This window comes from Scomber scombrus, chromosome 14 (genome assembly GCF_963691925.1).
Source record: "Scomber scombrus chromosome 14, fScoSco1.1, whole genome shotgun sequence".
Lineage (NCBI taxonomy): Eukaryota > Metazoa > Chordata > Actinopteri > Scombriformes > Scombridae > Scomber > Scomber scombrus.
In genome coordinates, this window is record NC_084983.1 from 1,668,135 (window position 1) to 1,687,998 (window position 19,864).

Below are 19,864 nucleotides of genomic sequence, written 5' to 3' on the forward strand. Positions count from 1 at the left end.
TAAGCTCAGTAATGGTTAACACTGGATATGTTCTTGCATTTGTTGCAAAATGAGAGAAAAGAATGAATTGCAACAAAATAGTCGTGTTCTCCAATCGCTCTCTTTCTAATATTGTCCGTACCTTGTATTACGGTGCCCCCGCCCCCCCACCACCACCCTCCACCCCCTCTGCCGTTTAAAGTAGCAGTGATGGATAATGCTGGTTTTGGTTGCAGGCCAGCCCCTGTTTTCTTTCCAAGCCTCAGCTCTGGAGCATTACTGTCAGATCACAGATGCTAGAGGCGAGTGTAATGCATGCACAGCGTCAATCTCCAGCAGATCGCAAGAAGAAGCAGAGCGGGCATAAATCACACTTAGCCTAATTGATGGTCACCCCCACTCCAAGGTGGGCAGCGAGACTAATGCATTATGGATGGAGGGGAAGTCTAATCTCAGCGAGGAAGAAGGCCTGATGGGGATTTGGTTTTCTATGACATTATAGAAGCCAGACACACTTCCTGTTGCTGCTCTGGGACACTGTAGCAGAGCACTAAGCATACTTAATGCACTGACTCGGCTTAAGGGACTGCTTGGAGTATTTTAATTGTTTCTCATGGAGCGGTGGAAGCGTTGATGCAGTCAGGACTGAACCCACCATAACCCCAACATTATAATTCTGCAAGACTTCTATAAACATGTATGATACACATTCATCATTTATAGATGTATTTCATCTCAGTATGTTTCAGAAATTTGACTTATAATCGGTTGTTTTTCTAATAGTGATAATCAACAAAATATGTGAGTTTACCTACTTAAACAACATTAACTACAACTGCAGAGGTATATTATACTAATTGAATGTATTGGTACTGTCTGAATAATTAGAACTCTAATTTATCTGCATGACTGGTGCTTTTCACACAGAGAAAAAAAAGAAGTTAGAGGGTTAAGACTTAATAATGTTTCTGTTGATGTTAGAAGACATGATGTGTAAGTATTCAGATTTATTCGCTCTGCTTCCTCCTGTTAGAAGTGTGTGTGTGTGTGTGTGTGTGTGTGTGTGTGTGTGTGTGTGTGTGTGTGTGTGTGTGTATGTGTGTGTGTGTGTGTGTGTGTGTGTGTGCGTGTGTGTGCTGGGTCCCAGCTGGTCTCTATGAGCACCCTAAGGAGAGTAGTGTCCTTGAGTGCCAGGGCATGGATGTTTTGGTCGACACCTCGGGGGAATTCAAATTGAGCTGCTCGCTGACTCTAATTTTTACACACTCGTGTGCTCGCCCCCACATCTATACACACACGCTTAGTCTAACCCACACTGTCACACATCACGTTGATACATATACATGAGTAAGTGCAGAATATGCACAGACTTGCCTGTAATCTAAACCTCATGTACAAACACGTGTCACCACAAATATCAGCTACCTGTAATGTGCTGTACTGCCAGCAACCACACAGTCTGTGTCTGTGTCTACAACAAGAGGCCTAAAAAACAAAGAAAAAGACTCTTAGACTATACTGTAAACATAGTGTGTCTGTTCACAACAGTCACTACTTATCCCATTTCATTAAATCGATGTGTATTTTAAAGGAGCAAGTTTCTATTGTTTTTTTTTTTTTTCAAACAGCTTGTCAAAGTCTCATCTTAATTATAATTGAACAGCTCTCAGTGAAAATAGCAAAATATCATGTGATTCCTGATTCAAAGTTTTCTGAATTTCAGTTCGATCTTGACTCTTTTTTTTAATAAAGGTGTCAGCTGTGCATCTGTCTTGCAAACGCTCCCCACAGACTAAAAATCTGCTGGCAGCTTGTGAAGAATTGAACAGCATGCGTGCAGCCTCGCTCTTATTACCCGTCATTATCATCACCCTCCATCAACACTAATCGGCACTCTTCCTCTTCCAGAGTAAACGACTGCATCCTGCGAGTGAACGATGCAGACGTGTCTGAGGTTTCCCACAGCAAGGCGGTCGAGGCTTTGAAAGTCGCAGGTTCTATTGTCAGGCTGTATGTGCGGCGCCGCAGGCCAATGCTAGAGACCATCATTGAGATTAAACTCATCAAAGGACCAAAAGGTACACACACACGCACACACACACACACACACATAGTCCTGCAGAGTCACATACAAACTGATTGTGACTAACAGTTAATTATATTCACATCTGTCCTGCTGTTGATACTCATGTAGTTACAGGTAATCAGATTAGTGTATCTGGAAGGAACATACTGGTCACAGTAACTGAAGTGCTTTGTGTCTGGAAAGATATAATCAAATTAGATTCAATAGTTTGGACCAGGGCCCAACCAATACTGGATGTTTGGGGCCGATGGTGATACCAATATTAAGAAGTAAAGAACTTCTGATATCATTATGTCAGCTGATACTTTTTATATATAAAGAATACATAAACACACGTTTTTTGCAATGATCCCTTAAATATAGTCATCAAACACGTGACAAAGATATGTTATGAAGGCATGACATTTTACAGTTTGACAATAAACTTTATTGTATGACATCAGTGCTCTGAAACAGTAAACTAGCACTCCAGTTTACTGTAAAACTGATCCAGAAAAGTCCAAATGTAGATTTAGATGAGTAAGTTAAATCGTAAGTGATCTTTCTTTGTGACCAGACTCACCATTTACAGCTCTTTATTTTTAAAAAGTACCATGAAACAGCTTCAGTGCGTGTTAAACTTTCTCATTTAATCTTAAAAACTGACTTATACTGGCTAATGGACTTATACTGTATTCACTGTATATCATGATACACATCGTGTCATTGTGTCTTGTGGTGTCTAATATTAATCTGTCATACACACTACCCAAAACCAAATTAACCAGCTTCTTGTACACACACACACACACACACACACACACACACACACACACACACACAGGGCTTGGCTTCAGTATTGCAGGTGGAGTTGGAAACCAGCACATCCCCGGTGACAACAGCATATACGTCACTAAAATAATAGACGGCGGGGCAGCACAGAAGGATGGACGACTACAAGTTGGAGACAGGTTGTTAATGGTGAGTATTACTGGATCCCAACAAGATCACAAATGAGTTCCCACACAGATGATTTCTATCATGCTGGCTTATATTTGAAATTTGGATGGATTAGGGGGAATAATGTTATGTCAACAAACTTTATGTACTAGAATAATGATAACAGTGTTCGTTGTCCTGTTCTAAAAAGTGCAGCTAAGCCAACAGGAGAGAGATGTCACTCACAGGCTGGGTTCACCCACACACTTCTTAGAAAAGGTCGAGTCAGGCAACACATGTGAAAACACCGCTGTGAGAGCTGTGGGGGTGTTTGGGGGCTTTAATGAACCTCGTGGTAACACTGAGTTTCATTAAAGACATTGAGTGACTAGAAAAATAAAGCTCTCTCCATTGTAATGCAATGTTTGTGGTATATCTGATATTTACCTCCTCTATATGAACATGTGTATATTCTAAAATAGCTGGACAGAACATCAGAAACAGCTTTTGATTAAATGTAGCCTAGAACGACAACAGCAACATAAGATAAAGCCTCCAAATATGCTGAAGCACAGAAATGAGTCACCACACAAACAGCTTAGTCATGCAGGTGTTTCTATTTCTACTGGTCCTTTAATGTGGCTGAAAAAATATACAAAATGAAATGTATTTTGTTTAAAAGGGGGTGGTATGGCAGGTTCATTATCACTCTAACTGTATCCTCAGTGTTAAGATGACAGTAGATGGAATGGTACTTTTAGCAACTATTTGCAAAAACATGACTACATTGCTTTAAATATCATGTTCTCACATAACATTTAGCTTTTGATGTGCTTACTAATGATCACAATGGAACACTAAATTAAATTGACTCTTTTAGCCCCATGACATCACACTAATCCAATAGCATCTTCATCATGTTCATACAATTGCTGTTGTTATACAGACAGATATCCAGGAGACTAATGGTGACTCCATAAATCAGATTAGACTGTACAGAGTACATTAACCAGGCAATGTTCTTGCAGATGACGACATTCTTCCTGCATCTTCAATTGAAATGATAATGAAATGAGTCTCTGGAATACAGCAGCCTACTGGCTCAGTGGTGTAACAGCAGCTTTCTACTAAAGAGGGTATCCCTCTTGCTTAACCAACACTTAATTTAATTACCTCCCCACTGTCGTGTTCTCACCCGATGACCATCTGTCATAATCCAGTCTCCTGGAGGCAGCGAGCATGCTGGACTCATCTGAACTGAGCAGGAAGAACACGCAGCAGCTTTTAAAAGTCCTTATTTGACAAACAAGGACGGTGTGTTTGTCTGGACAGGTGAACAACTACAGTCTGGAGGAAGTGTCTCATGAGGAAGCTGTGGCCATTCTGAAGAACACGTCGGACGTGGTTTACCTAAAGGTGGGAAAGCCCACCAATGTCTACCTATCAGATCCCTATGGGCCTCCTGATATCACACACTGTAAGTCCTCACCTCTTGTGTTTGAAATCATCTACTCATCTTTCTTTAGAAGCAGTCTGCAGAAAGCATTGTACAGTACATTAAAAAAAACATTCATCTACAGGTTCTTACACATGGATTTTGTGAATTTGTGCCCTGAAGCTATATATGAGTGATGAGTATGAATATAGTTAAATACATGAACCTTTTACATTCATTGATTTTTGGAGCCTTGAGGACCAAAACACTTCAAAACAAGTTGTCAGACTCACAGCCCTGACATGCTGTCACCTTATCAAGTTGTTCTCCTCACATATTAGCAGATAACAGCCTACTTACATTATGCATCTAGCAGACATTAAGCAACATTAGTATTCACTTAAACTTAAAGTAATGTTTCTGACTTGAAGCAGGCATATAGTTTATCACATCAAGCATCTGCCTGCTGTTGCCAAAAGACTGATCAATACAATGAATGTATTGTTAAATCAAAACAATGAGCTAAAAGAGCCTAAAAGGGTTCAGTATATATAATAATAAGTTCTTTGGCAACATGGACATTAGTCAGCTTGTGTGTTTATCGACTGCCATTCTGTTTTTACTCTTAACTTTCATACTTTCTTCACAGCTTTTTCTCCAGCCATGGAAAATCATATCTCCTCCCCCATCAACAGTGGCACTCTGGAGTACAAGTCTGGTCTCACCCCCATCTCCCCTGGGAATTATTCCCCCCTCCCTAAGCACTTAGTGGGGGAAGAGGATATAAACAGGTTGGATGGTTTTTCCTTCTTACGGTAATTACCTCTCTTCTTACCAGACTACTAAAACTACAGGTAGAAGATGTGTCCACCCCGCTCCTCCTGTGTCCCCCCCCCCTCGTCTGGACTGTTTGTGTGGCAATCCAAAAAGCAATCAAAACTCCACGGGGAGTTATGATGCTATTTGAAAAGACCACTTGTTTCTCTGTGCGTGGATCATATGGCTTCTTTTTTTTTCTTTGTTCAGGTGTTTTTTTTTTTTGTATAATCACACAAATTCCAAAGTCAGCTTCCAGTTTTCCCTGCAGTGGTTTTTCAAATATGGCCTCAAAAATGGAGCTCTGGGACTTTGTAAGGGTCTCTTCATTTCTGACCATATATACAAAAACACATATTAAAATAGAGGCTCCCTAGAAAACAGCCATTATAAAACCACGGCTCTACTGTTGTCCTGTATCTCTGTTGTTGTGTCGTGTTGTATTGTATCTTGTCGTGTTGTGTCGTGTTGTGTGTTGCTGAATGTCTTTTTTTATGATTTGTTTCTGGACAGCGTGTCTACTGTGATCATAATGCATGCTCGCAAACCATTGAAGCATCAAGTAATTGTATCATTATCAAACACAGCAGAGCTATAGTACCTCCATTGGTGTGTGTTTTGGCATTGCTGTTGGAACAAGCTGTTGTATAGAAAGGTTTTTGGTAATGTTGCCTATCATTGGAAATGATGACGTTATAGTAAAGGTTACTTTGGCACCAGCAGCACTAGCATCGCAGTTAAATACATTTGCAGAATGATGAGTCTGAGTTGTGACGTTCAGAGAAAGAGTTTATAATCTGTCTCTGCAGTGTCTGTGGTGTAGATGTGACGTCAGTGGCAACGTGTCCAAAGTGTTTTGGGTTGTTAGAAACCAACCAAACCAACCAAAAATAAAAAGCAGATTGTAGCTGACGTATGACACATTCCCTCAAGTCCATGAGTTTATATTATACCGGACAAATCCTTTGTCAGATACTCTATGTAACTTTACAACCATTGCAAAGCAGTGCTGGGAAGTGCTGGAGGTTGATGTGTGTGGGCAGAGACTGCTATTAACCAAAGGCATCAATTAAACAATGCCAGAAGATTTCACAGCTGTTGTGATAACTGTGCTTGAAGTGCCCACAGTGCTTTTTTCAAGATAAAGTTATTCTACTTTTTCATTTCTAGAACTTTAAAGTGACTCATTTCCTCTCATTCCTCCTCAATCTCCTCATTTTGTGTCATTAAAGAACAGCGGAATCAGAAACAAACCCAGTTTCAGAGCTTACACAGGCTCTGAACGGTCCATGTTATTCTAATCAATTGTCCTCCTCCCTTTCCTCATCTTCATCACCTGTTTAATTTTCAGTCACATCTCACTGTTAGCAGCTCCCATTCCAAACAACAGAAAGCTTAAGATGTCTTACTGGAGTGAGTCACAACCAAACATTAGCAGCTACCACCTCAGCTGCTCTAACACCTAATCCCAGAGCAAGCTGCCAGACAGCACGAGACCAAACAGGCCAAATTTCCTGTTTAGTCAAATCTGTAAAGCTTTTATCGTCCTGCTCATGAAATGGTGAGCCTCATCAACAGGTTAGGTCTGAGTGGCAGTCTCAACTACAGCAGATATATTTATTGGTTATATGTCACATGAAGAATGACTAAAGAGAAGTGGGGGATATCACACTGAAGAACTGAATGAATACATTCCATAACTCTTCTGTGTTAGATTGAGGTCATCGTTGCGTGCTGTTGGAAGAATTATTTTTTGTTACTGCATTTGCTTTTGGAGGAATATTGCAGCAGTGATAACAAAAGCTCATTTCAGAGGATCACTGATGGACCCCTATGTTAAGCTTTGTTGGGCTAAGGATTAGTCCTCCATTCTCTTTGGAGTTAAGAGGTTTACTATTTGCTCTTGGCCAAGGTGCATCCCTAATAGCCTTTGAGATTACCATGACGACGACCACAACTGTAAGTTTAGCACTCTTGTTCATAGTGTCCTACACATGCAGGCAGAACAGAACAGACAGTGAGGATACTAACAAGGCGAGTGGATCTCAGCTTTCTGTATTAACAGATAATGCATCTCTGGTAAGCTTCATATGTATTAAGGATAATGTGTCATTTGTGGGTTGAGCTTCATTCATTTGATCACTGTAGATGTGAAAAGTGGTTCTCACTCTTGTTGTGTTTACTGCTGCTGCTGCTCCTCACAGTCATTTGAAGCCGAGTGTGTCATGTAGTGAATGAGGTCCTCTAATACAAGGAAGACAAGATACACTAGGTAGGAAGTAAAGAGTTATAATGTGTGTGGTTTGCAGATTTTTGAGTAATGCTGACAATTAAAATGTTCTTATGGCATACCAGTCTAAGTCTACATTGTATCTCCCAATGCAGATAATAACTGTTAAATAAGGTCAAATATGATAATAAAGTGCTGTCAAAAGGATAAAGGCTAAAGTTCATATGCAGTTATTGTAAATCAGTCCGTGGTGATGCAATTATTGTGGTGGTAGTGGGGGAGGGAGGGGTATACCTTAAAACAAAAGAAAACATTATATATGATAAACAAAAAATGTATAATGATATAAACATATGTACAAAAGCTCCATATATCCATAGACATCTAGATAGAACCCCAGAGTATAATAACAAAAAATCAGGCCCATAACGGTCATAATATCAATATGGCTGGTAGAAAGTTAATGCACAACTTTTTCATGTTATGACATCACCACAAATATGACTTATTTACTGGCACTGTGTTGCTTATGAAGCTCATTGTAATGTCTTCAGTTATTTTCACCTTACTGCCTGGCATTTGAAACTTCCTCTCTAATAAAAAAAAGCTATTTGGGATAATTCAGTGGAGCTCAGTTCATCCAATCCACAATTAGTGTTTGAAATAGCTGCTGTATTCTTTAACACTAAGGGTTGAGTTATACCAGAAAACAATTGCTTTGTATGACATGTCGTCTCAAATCACAAGTGTTTATAGCTGTTTGAATGGTGCATGAAAGCTACTGTCGTTTCAAACTCATGTGAAGTCATAAAACCTGAGTTAAAGGCTGATAAATAAAAGAAACGGAGAGATGAACCATGCCCCCCCCCCCTCCCTCAGGCCAGCTGTGCAGTCCTCTTCCAGACTCCAAATAGCACCTACAGGTCCTTACAAGGTCACTGGATTTACGTCTGATCCGGACTGACTGGCTGCCTCAGCTCAGCTCATTGCAGTATGAATGATTCAGCAAGAGAAACAAAGCCAACTGTCCAGACCTCTCCGCCTTCTGCATCTCACCAGTGGGCCGTTATTGAGAGTACAAGCACACAGTCCAGAATCCAAGGTGGAATAACAGCTGGTACAAAAAAAAAAAAAACCCACAATGGTGTGTTTTTAACCACATGCTCCAGTAAAATATGACATCATTTACATTTCTCATCTCTGACCTTTAACGTGCCTTAAGCTTCAACCCTGCAGCGCCCTCAGTCTCTTGTCACTGCTTTCATGCTGCGTGAAGAAAACACTGTGCAAGCAGATGAAGTGACCTCATTTTGTTTGGTGTCCTAAGACATTCACACTCATACTTTCTTTGATAGCACTGCCATGTTGATCACTCATGTGGAAATATGATTAGTTGAAACATCCTTGCCTGAAGGGCATCTCATATCAGCAGATGCAGTGGAGGGTAAACTCGCCTAAACTCGGTTTAGCTCCTTATTTCAGGCTTTATGACTGCTGTTTATTTCTGCAGATGGATAACTGTGTGGCTGTTATGATAATGATAGCGGATAGCTTTTGGGTCTGTATTTCCATCCTGAGCCACAGTCAGCTGGCAGGGACAGAGCTGCTTGGTGAAGAGTTGGTCAGAGAGATAAAAAGCAGCAGGAGGAGGAGGAGGAGGAGGAAGGAGAAGAGAGACTTTGTGCTGCAGGATGCTAAAAGAAGGACAAACAGTGACATCATGAGTCTAGTCCAAGCATCACTGTTTGTGTGCATGACTATGAATGAGCTACTGTGTAGGCAAGGCACAGTGTATCCATCTACTCTAATCATGTCTGCAAAAGTATGACTACTAGCCTGTCATCCACACACACACTAACGCACACGCGCATACAAACACACACTTATACATCAACGGCTCCTCTCCACACTCACATACTGTACTGCAGTACTGTTCCAGTTAACACACTTGAATTGAGTTCAGTTCATGTGCACACATTCAGAGTTCAATGAATATTTAACCAATGATATGAATTTGCAGCAGATGAGCGCTTCCTCTCCATGCAGGCTGACTGTGTGTGTGTGTGTGTGTGTGTGTGAGCTAACATGTTGATGTGTAGTGATGATGATGATGCTGATGACTCCATGAATCCCTGACATAGGCGATTCACTTCAGTACTTTCAAGGACGTGGCTACTTGTGTTTTCAGTTGTTCTCTGTAGCATGCCTCCGTGTGTTTCTGTGATCAGTGTGTTCCTGTTGAAAATGTGAATTTAAATAGCAAAATGACATGACTATTTAAGTATTTGATGATACAGTGATGGTTGTCAGTAGTTGGTTATCAAAGGTTTACTTTTTCCATCCTATTAGAAATCCCTCACTAGATGACGGGGAGGGTCACAGGTTTGACTTGCAGCACTTCCAGTTGAGGTGAGAGATGTAGTGTGCTCAGTCACCTACAGAACTGCATGCTTTTGCATGTCCGTCACCCCATATCCCATAGTTTGTGTCACAATGAAATCACTTGAAAAAGACATGAATCCATGACACTTAGTGCATGAGTCTCTTTATTTTGTTCTGGACGTCTGACTGAAAGTTATAAAGATTCCTGTTGAATGTTTCTGCCTGTTGCCTTGTAAACCTTCTCCGCAGATAATAACTTTTTCTCCATGATTGTAATGTTCAATACAGATGGTTCCCTGTTCTCATAAATTGGCCACCAGTTTTTAAAGTTTATCTTAAATGAGTGTCTCCAATAAATAGCTCAATCCACTGAGCAAACTTAATTAATGTAATAATTACAGACTCTATAAAATATCTATACTATGAAGATAATTCATTTTCTAACCTAAGTGTTGTATTAATACTAACACTCTCTTATACGTAGGGGAGAACGGGGTTGGTAGTCACACTTTTTACTTTCCTTTGAATTCCTCATAAACAATAAACTGAATAAATTAACTTTTAATTTGTAATGAAAGCCTAAAGTGTCAGGTATGAATAGAGTGATCTTACTCTCCTTCAGCTGATTCTGTTCAAAAGATATGAACCGTCATATATGTCTTATGCACTTGTGACAACCAACCACACTATGGGGATGGTTGTCTCTGTGTTATTTGAATGGGGGGAAAAAAAAAAAAAAAAAATAATTAAAAAAATATTTAAAATGTTTAGTTTCATTTAAATACAACAACCTAACACATCTCATACACCAAGAGAACATAAACAGGAAAAATCCTTCCGTTAAGTGCCTTTTTTGTCCTTATATGACAATATTGTTCATTTTCACCTCTCTGACTGCTCTGAGCTTTACATCTGGAGGAGTCTGACCCTTTTTTGTCTTCCTGACAAAGTTCCTGGTCATTTTGCTCTCTAAAAAGAAAGAAAGAACTAGATATATGACACCATATATGTAAAGAGAATGAGACAAACATCCCCAACTGGGATTTGTTGCTACCAGCAAAGCTACCAACCACATGTTTTGGTGTAGCTAAGAAAAAAACCCATTGCTCTCTCTTCATACTTTTTAATGGTAGTGATTGTTTTATTATTAACTCATTGTGTAAAAGCCCAGAAGAGAAACACTGTAGAGTTTGATATTTACATTTTCACATGAAAAACACTAAACGTCCTCTCACCTTTTTACTCCAGAAATGATCTCTGAAGTAACATCTCACCTAAATTCTGAAACTTTCAGTACCAAAATTATTTTACAGCGCCCTCTACAGACAGAGATCTGATGAATGTGACAACCAACCCCGTTCTCCCCTACATTTCTATGAATCAGTGGTACAATATTCCCTTAATCCTTACATACTGTTCAGGGTCAAATTTGACCCATTTTTACCAATGAGAGCTGTAAGTCCACCTGTACATATTTATTTTAGCTGGACTTTTCCTAATGTGACCCATAGTATATAAAACTTGAAATAAAATGCATAGCTTTTTTTTATTTTTGTGCAGCTGATGCACATTTTTATATATGCAAATGTACACGTTTGACCTGTGTTTATTTATTTTTTTAAACAGTTTTCAAATGTGTTCAAATGTTCTCCTGGACCATAAAATAGTGATTGTGAATGTCTTTATATCAAACAGAAGGATGAATCAAACATGTATTAATGACTGATGGTGAATTTATGAATGTGAATTGGTGGAGAGACTAATTATGACTTAGAAGATAGGTTTCAGATGTGAATATGCTGCTTGTATCATAGTCAATGAATCGTCAGGTTTTAAACTGGTGTTCTGACAAAAAAAAAACAAATTCATCACTGGATGAATTAGTTAGTAATAGAGGTAATATGAATATAACTGATTTATTTAGTGTATCATATTAATAATGAAAACCACTTCAGTTTATTTTATTTTCAAGATCTAAAGCATGCCAACTCTCTTCCATGTCTCATACTGCTCTCTACATATAGTTCTTTCCTTCTTTCATCTGTGTGCATCCATCATCTTTTTACCCCCCCACCCCCCTCCACACACACACACACACACACCCTCTCCCCACCCTCTCTGGACACTAACCTCTCTGCTCTTGTCTCTCACTCCACTGTAGGCCTCCTGAGCCAGTTTACAGCACTGTGAACAAACTATGTGACAAAGCACCCTCCCCCCGACACTATTCCCCAGTGGAGTGTGACAAAAGCCTCCTCCACTCCACCCCCCTCCCAAACTATCACTTAGGCCTGTTCCCTGACTTGGACATCACCAGGTACTTTCCACCACCACCGCACCATCATCACTACTCCTCTGCACTCCGCCACTGTGCCTCATCCCACCATTTAAGTGGCTTGCGATGTTTTCACCTCGTCTTTATTAACCACCTGGTTTTCTCTCATGCATTCAGTCGCTTGCTCCCGGCAACCACTTCATGGTCTTGATTTCTGGAACCAGCATGCCTTTCTTCCCTCTTCCTTTACTTTCTTCAGGGCTCTGATTTAGCAAGAGCATCCTTGCCTTATCTCCCTCCAACACACTGACACACTGGGTCACACCACAGAGGAACTCACCAAAGATAAATGTGTTGGAATAAGGTAGAGCGTGTAAGAATTAGAAACAAACTGAAACATATTCAGCACTATACATTTTTAGCCATTGTGCTATATCCGGCTGTGTGTCTAAATTAGGTTGATAATCGTGACCTCATTATATCTACAGGAGGTAATCCACAGTACTTGATATATGGATAATATGCTTCCTTGCAGGGAGGACAGTCTTTAGGTGCTTTCCATTCAGCTAATTATGCTTCCTCCTGAATTTGCTTCTCCGACTGCCAGCATGTCACAGGAAATCCTTAATGATGGCTGATCATCAAGGATGTACCAATCACTTACTGTATCAAAGGAGAGAGGAGTCCTCCAGAGGAGCATAGTGAGTGAGGAACCACAGGTGTTTATTTCAGAAGGCAACACCCCTCCTATCAGAGAGTTCAGTGACTGGTCAGCTGATCTAATGGAACAATAAAAGAATGGCTAGGTTGCTGTGGAAACAGAAGCTTTTCTGTAATGTTAGTATTATGGCTTGCCTGCCATACTGACTGTAATTATTCATGCTTATTCATAAAGTATTTATCATCTAATCATCATTTATTATGTTCCGTTTTAAGTAGAGCCCGACCGATACTGGATTTTTGGGGCCGATACCGATATTATGGAGTAAAACAATTTCAATATCAATACATCAGCTAATATATACTTATAGAATATATACATGACCCATCAAATGTGGTTATCACTCGTGACAAAGATATGTAATGAAGACATATTTTACAGTTTAGGAATAAACCTTATTGTATTAAGTGACTCCAGTACACAGAGTAAACTTCACTGGTAATTTCATAATTATCTATAACTATATATAAAAAAACAGCAAAAAATATGTATGTATATATCAAAGTTGAATTAAAGAAAATAATCAAATATATATAAAATGCTGCCTATATAACTTTAAAAAAAAACAAATATTGGCAGATATTCAGACTTCCTGGACTTACAGCCTTTCATACACACCTTGAAGAGATTTTGCATTTATAGTTTTTGTATAGCTGCAATAGATCTATTATCAGTGCAGAAGTCATGTTTTATTTGATAGAACAGTCAAAGGTACAGGAAGCAGAGAGAGAGAGAGAGAGATTATATTTCATCATTTCTATACATTGTAGGACAGATGAGAAGCATCATGAGTGATTGCCATCTCCTTAAAATGATGCTGGGGTGAGCGAGGATGTCCCTCATTGGTGGAGCTTAACATGAGGGAGAGAAGCCAGTGAGGGAAGCAGGAAGTTAGTCAAATGGAAGGCACCCAAAATAAGGGATTAGTTTGGTCTGAAGTGTGACTCTGAGGCTGCTGCATGCTGCCACGATAACTTTTACTAACCCCATAATCTAACCTTTAACCAGTGCTTGACCCTAACAACCTGTCTGTCTATTTAAATACACTTTAAAAAAAACTGCTCCTATGTATTAAATATCATGTAAAATATGAGTCAGTGAATATGTGTGCGGGTGCTTGTGCTGTGTCATATACAAACAGGGTTTTTTTAATCGCTCTGCTTGTGTTAAAAGAAGCAAAAAACAGTTTTATTCTTCTCTGCTCTGTTGTCTGTTCCTCCACTCAGCTGATAAGGTTCCTGATTTGAATGCTGTTACCATGGTAGCACAATTCATTCACAGGCTCATTTAAGTCTCAAGTGAACAGCAGTAAGAATGAGTTATAAGTGCATATTCCCAGTGATTGATCCAATATACAGTGAATCATACCTGTGGGACTGCAGGCAGCCAAAGGTCCACTTAATGGTCATGAAATAAGGAGGCTGTATTGGCAGCATTAAAATTGAGTCATCCAGCAGCTGAACTCAGTTTCCATGAACTGTGCTGTTAAATTAGATGAGCAACTGGATTGTAAACATCTTCTTTTATAAGTGTTTTGCTATGCAGGCTTCCTGTTAGAAATAGTCTGTTGGGAGGTGCATGTACATGGTGCAGTAAGTCATTCAGGAGTAGTAGAAATAATGGTAGTGTGCATGTTATGAATAGTAATTTTTTTATTTTTTTATTATATGGAATATTATTGTATTCTCTTCTGGTGTGAATGAATAGTTACATGAGTTGAAATGTCAGTTTAATAGCAATGTAAATGTTGGTGTAATGAATAGATTTTTGAAATGACAGAAGAGAATGTTGTGACTACATACGAGCCCCTCGATTTAAGGTCAGAAAGTGTTGTATGTTGCACAGATTGTAAAAGGGAATTTTATTTGTGATTTTAGACTCTATAAATAAAACCGACCTGACCTCCCAGCAGCACATAGCTTATAGATCATTATTCATATCTGCACTGCTTGTATGAGCAGGAGAGGTTCCAGCAGTTATTAGAGTAATCATTATTATCATGTCACTTTGTTCTTAAAGGCTTTGCCGGGGATCTCTTACTGTGATTTAGAGGATAAAATGTTTTTAGCAGAATTGTTTCAGAGTCTCACATCCTGGCTGCATCCATACATTTCACCTCCATGTAAAGCAGCCGGACTGTAGTGTGCTTTTCTGGGGATGAAGTGTAGATATAAACACAAAACAGTGAGTAGTTTTAAATATTAATCTATAAGAGTACTTCCCAGATGACTTTGCTTCAACAAGCTGCAGAGTATCATATCTATATCATAGTCATCTGAGAGGTTAATTATGGGAAGATCATCAGACAGGACCGTGGTTTCATCATAGACACAATGTCTCTATTAATTGAATTTCTATCATAAAACCACTTGGCACCTAATTTCCCCCGAAGGGATCAATAATACTGATTCTCCTCAGGAGCAGGGATGAAAAGTTAGGAGGATTCTAAGGGCCTGTGACTGACGGGCCCTAAAAAGTCAAAAACATCAGTCAATTTTTTTGTAACATTTCATCATTAATAGACATTAATAGAATATTTCATTCACAATTAAACTAACACTTTATTTGTATGCAGAATGTTGAATGCATGTCTACACAGTGTTATATGTTCACAGCTCAATGTCGGTAGATATTGTACAGTTAGTATTGGAGTTGCAAGTCTTCACAGGTAGAATTGTGGTTACAGAAATTCCCCAACGTTTATGGGGCCTAATGTGCTATATTTTCATGGGGCCCAAAAGTCCTGGGAGTACCCCTGCTCAGAGGACTGTTTCTTACAAATAAACTGGATCAGTTTTTCTTTTTTTTTTTCAGCAAAACAAACCTTTTTAATCCAAAACAGGATCTTCACCTGCACACAGAATCATCATGTGGGTGAAGCTGATGCTACAGTTACTCTGTATCTTACACATTAAGCCTGCCTGCAAATACAATACAGTTTTTTTCAGACTGTGGCATCTGTAACATAATGAAGTTGAATAATTTTCAGTTAGTTATATTTTTAATATTCACTGATTAATCATGCTTTTACAGCAGGGGGCTGATTGTGCGTCACACGGATACAGTCTCAGAATACAGGTTTACTGATGAATCAGATCACAGACAATGTGTTAGACATGAATACCAACAAGAAGTCCTTCTCTCCACATTAAGTCTCTTCTTCGCCCCACAGCAGCTTTCTACAAACTCTTATCTATTTATAACTTTGACAGAATGTCAATTCATTCTGCGGGGCATCCAAACAGCATTGCTGCGTGATCAGATGTTCCTTGTCAGAAAACATGCAGGGTTGCAATGATGGTTGTAAATGACAGAGGGAAGATGGAAATCAGTTTATCTCTGCTCTGCTACAAATGCCTGAATGTATGCAAATCAGCATTCAGCCTGTTGTTGAAGGCTGCTTAACTTTAAGGTTAAGTCACTGACTACAAAATATATTACAGTTTAGAATAAAACATCACGTGTTTGTACATAACACCAGCTTATTTAGTCTGTTTAGAATACAATTAAGTCAAAGTCCATGATGTGTCTTTAATGGACAGTGAACAGGACACTAGCTCTGTTCACACTGGGCTAACACATCTGTAGTTTGAACATTTTTAATCTTCAAGTGTTTTACTTTAAAACAGATGATAACTGGTCTGCAGAGAACACGTCATCTGTAATCATCTGAGAAGAAAATGAAAAAACACTAGCAGCTTTGCTCTAAAAAGCCTCAATTAAAAAGACCTTTGGTGTCTAATGATGTGGCTTTATGGTCTTATGCACTTGTAATGCATATATTCACCAGCAGATGGCGGCATGCTGCTAACATTCATGATGACATTTTGTTCTTGGTTATCTGCAGGAAGGATAATGTTGGTACTCTTAGATATGTCACTTAAGAGCAAATATTGTGCAAAAACCGCAAAATAGTTAAAATGCAGTGTTTAATGAAGTAGATATTCCAGCTGTTGGACAGTAAACGAAGAGTGACTACTGTCATCGTACAGGTTCACCCATACTATTGCCTCTCTGTAGGAAGTTGTAAAATTCACTACCACACAACAAAAATGTGTCAATAGTACGTCTCCATTTCAGTTTGAACCTTAAAATATAATACAACCCTGTAGGGAGCTGGTGTCCTTTTGTTTATGTTTGTGCACATATGCATGTATCAGTGTGTGTGTGTGTGTCCGAGAGAGAGAGAGAGAGAGATCAAACCACTCTGTGTGTGTGTGTGTGTGTGTGTGTGTGTGTGTGTGTGTGTGTGTGTGTGTGTGTGTGTGTGTGTGTGTGTGTGTGTGTGTGTGTGTGTGCGTAAAAGCATGTGACGATATTCCTTTTCCGTCAGATCTGAATTGGGACAAGTGATCCTAAGTAGAGCACCATCCCCCTGTGGAGCTCCAGCAGTCTTCGAGCTCTGTTGCCCGAGCAAAGCATCACTGAGGCTTATTGTCGAAACGCCGCGCTGCGATCGTTGTCCACTTCTCTGTCCTCCACCAACCCTGATCTGAGCATGCTGAGACCCGACGACTCCCCCGAACTTATGTACTATCTCAACTGTCTGTACAGGGAACCCAGGAAGGTCGTGCTCCACAAAGGCTCCACAGGCCTGGGCTTCAACATCGTGGGCGGTGAAGATGGCGAGGGCATCTTTGTCTCCTTCATCCTGGCTGGAGGACCTGCAGACCTGAGTGGAGAGCTGCGGCGAGGCGACCAGATCTTATCGGTGAGTGCACAGGAGGAAGGTGCGAGGCACACACCCATATTAGAAAAGATGTAAAAGAGTTGAGACCATTTGTGAGTTTGTTCCTCGTGTGTTATTGATTGAATGTGTATAAATAGTCCAGAATTACTCAAAATACTGCTGCTTATTTATACCTGTGACATACTGCAAATCTTTATATCAAGAGTGATTTGAAAATAAAAAGAAGGAATGGAACTGAATGAGGGCTCAGCAGTGTGATTCAGGAAGGCTCCATCCCTGCAGGTACAAATCTGCTTTCAAAATGGTTGACTCGTGTTAAACTGTGTGTTCCCAGCATATTAATAGAGTGTGTAATGGTCCTACTGGCCTAGATTCATGTTCAGGGCCAAATAGATACAATCTGGCGGGTCTCTTCTTTTTTATATAATCTATTTGTGGTAGTTAGTTAGTTGTCAGTTAACTTTACACAGGGCTTGTTGAATGATATAGTTTCTCATTGTATTCCATTAGCTTTTAAATCAATGTAATTAAATTACACTGCAGATATACTGTAGAGGGTTTAGTTTCTTTACACCTGTACATACATGTGATATGTGTATCATAAGGTCACATGTCCTGCATCTGAAGATAGTGATGATGCCAAGATTAGTGTTACACTCCAAAAGCAGGTTTCTTCAAACTTTGATAGATTTAGTTTCCAAACATGAATTAAGTTGATTCCATAATTTCTACTAAACTCAAAACAAAAATGAAAATAATAACTAAAGTAATATAAGATAAATGTTGAGGGGAGAAAAGTGGGGTCACCTGACTGACTGCTAGACTGACCCCAGCTGCCATACTCAGGTGTCTTTGCTGGATTCAAGTCAAAACCATGCCTACTTGTGACAGGAAATTGGTAATGAATTAATTCTAATAAATAATCATGATAAACACAAATACAACCTCTCAGACTACATGAATATATTAAAGGAAAAGAAGGTTATAACATGTCTCTTCTATAAAGTCTGACTGATGGCCAGAGTATGGGTGTGATGTCACCATGGTCAGATGGTGACTTTTCAAGCCCAAATTGTCTCTTGATCAGATACAGAGGTGTCAAAATGACCTCTGTGTGTTGTACGCTGCACCATTTTAGATTCATGGGCTATGTTAACCAATCAAACACCGTTTTTTAACTTTTTATGAAGCACCCTCATAGTGTGTGTAGTTTCTCATCATGTAAAATGTGATTGAGAATTATTGAAAGGGTTCACTTGGCTTTCTATTCCAAGAATCACTGCATCATTAAGATAAATCCATATTAAGTACATATTACATATACATATATGTTCATTTTGTTTGTTCTATTCATATTTACAAAGGTTTTTCTTTCTGATTTACGCAGTTTGGGCTTTCATGACACATTTAAGCTTCTTAAGTGTAAAGTGGAAGATAATACCTAGCTGTGAATAAACTTTGCATAAGTTTAGCCTCTTTGAAGACATATCCCATCATGAGAAAATTCATGAACTCAGCAGCATTAACAAACAAACAGGGGATGTGTTCTCACTTTGGGCATTGTTTGACTTTCTCTCTCAGTTGAAGTGATAAATGGATTGTGAATAATAATCCATTCATTCTACAATGCTATTGTTAAAAGAGCATTTTTACAATCAGAGGTTTAAAAACCACAGCCTGCATTGTTTGGGCACAGTTTAACAAACAATAAAAATCAATGTATGATGTATGATGACTGACTGAGGTAACGAACAGATTACACAGTGGGCAGTAGTTGGAAGGAAATCAAGTGTTCTGCCTCATTATAACTAATTGTAATAGTTTGCCTCCCACACGAATGGCGCACTGTGCAGCAGATTACACTGTCTCATTTCATTGTAGTGTGATGGTATTGTATAGCCTGCAGGTTGTTGCAATAAATCAACATGGCACTGTCGTTTGCGTCCAATCAGCACATCAGTCTACTTTGATGAGAGCAGACAGTTAATATTCAAACAGCGGCCTGATTTGAAATCTAACAATAACTTCCTGTGTCTGAGCATGTCTGTTCATATCCAGCATGGATCATTTTACACTTAAATCCTGAGCTGTTTGTGCTGCTGCTATTATTCAGGTTATGGTAGTGTAGGTAGGGTAACTTTATTGATCACTATTCTTTAAAAGTGATTAAAAAAAATAAAATAAAATATAAAAACAATCTCCAAATACTATATACTATAAATATACAATACATTAGTGGGAGTGGGAGGGACTGGGAGCTGTGGTGCTGACACTGATAAACAGCACACTCAATGTAAAGGAAGAAGTGTGTCAGAACGAAACTGGAAAACTG

At 39.2% G+C, this 19,864-nt stretch overlaps 1 protein-coding gene across 1 annotated transcript in view; it reads left to right on the forward strand.

Moving 5' to 3' along the window:
* dlg2 (discs, large homolog 2 (Drosophila)) overlaps positions 1–19,864 on the forward strand; it is a 112,956-nt gene that overhangs the window by 72,068 nt on the left and 21,024 nt on the right. Inside the window, exons 6-11 of the mRNA XM_062433568.1 lie at positions 1,888–2,057; positions 2,889–3,025; positions 4,316–4,460; positions 5,068–5,209; positions 12,008–12,163; positions 17,232–17,553. Coding sequence (XP_062289552.1) covers positions 1,888–2,057; positions 2,889–3,025; positions 4,316–4,460; positions 5,068–5,209; positions 12,008–12,163; positions 17,232–17,553 — 1,072 coding nt within the window. The remainder of the gene's footprint in view (positions 1–1,887; positions 2,058–2,888; positions 3,026–4,315; positions 4,461–5,067; positions 5,210–12,007; positions 12,164–17,231; positions 17,554–19,864) is intronic.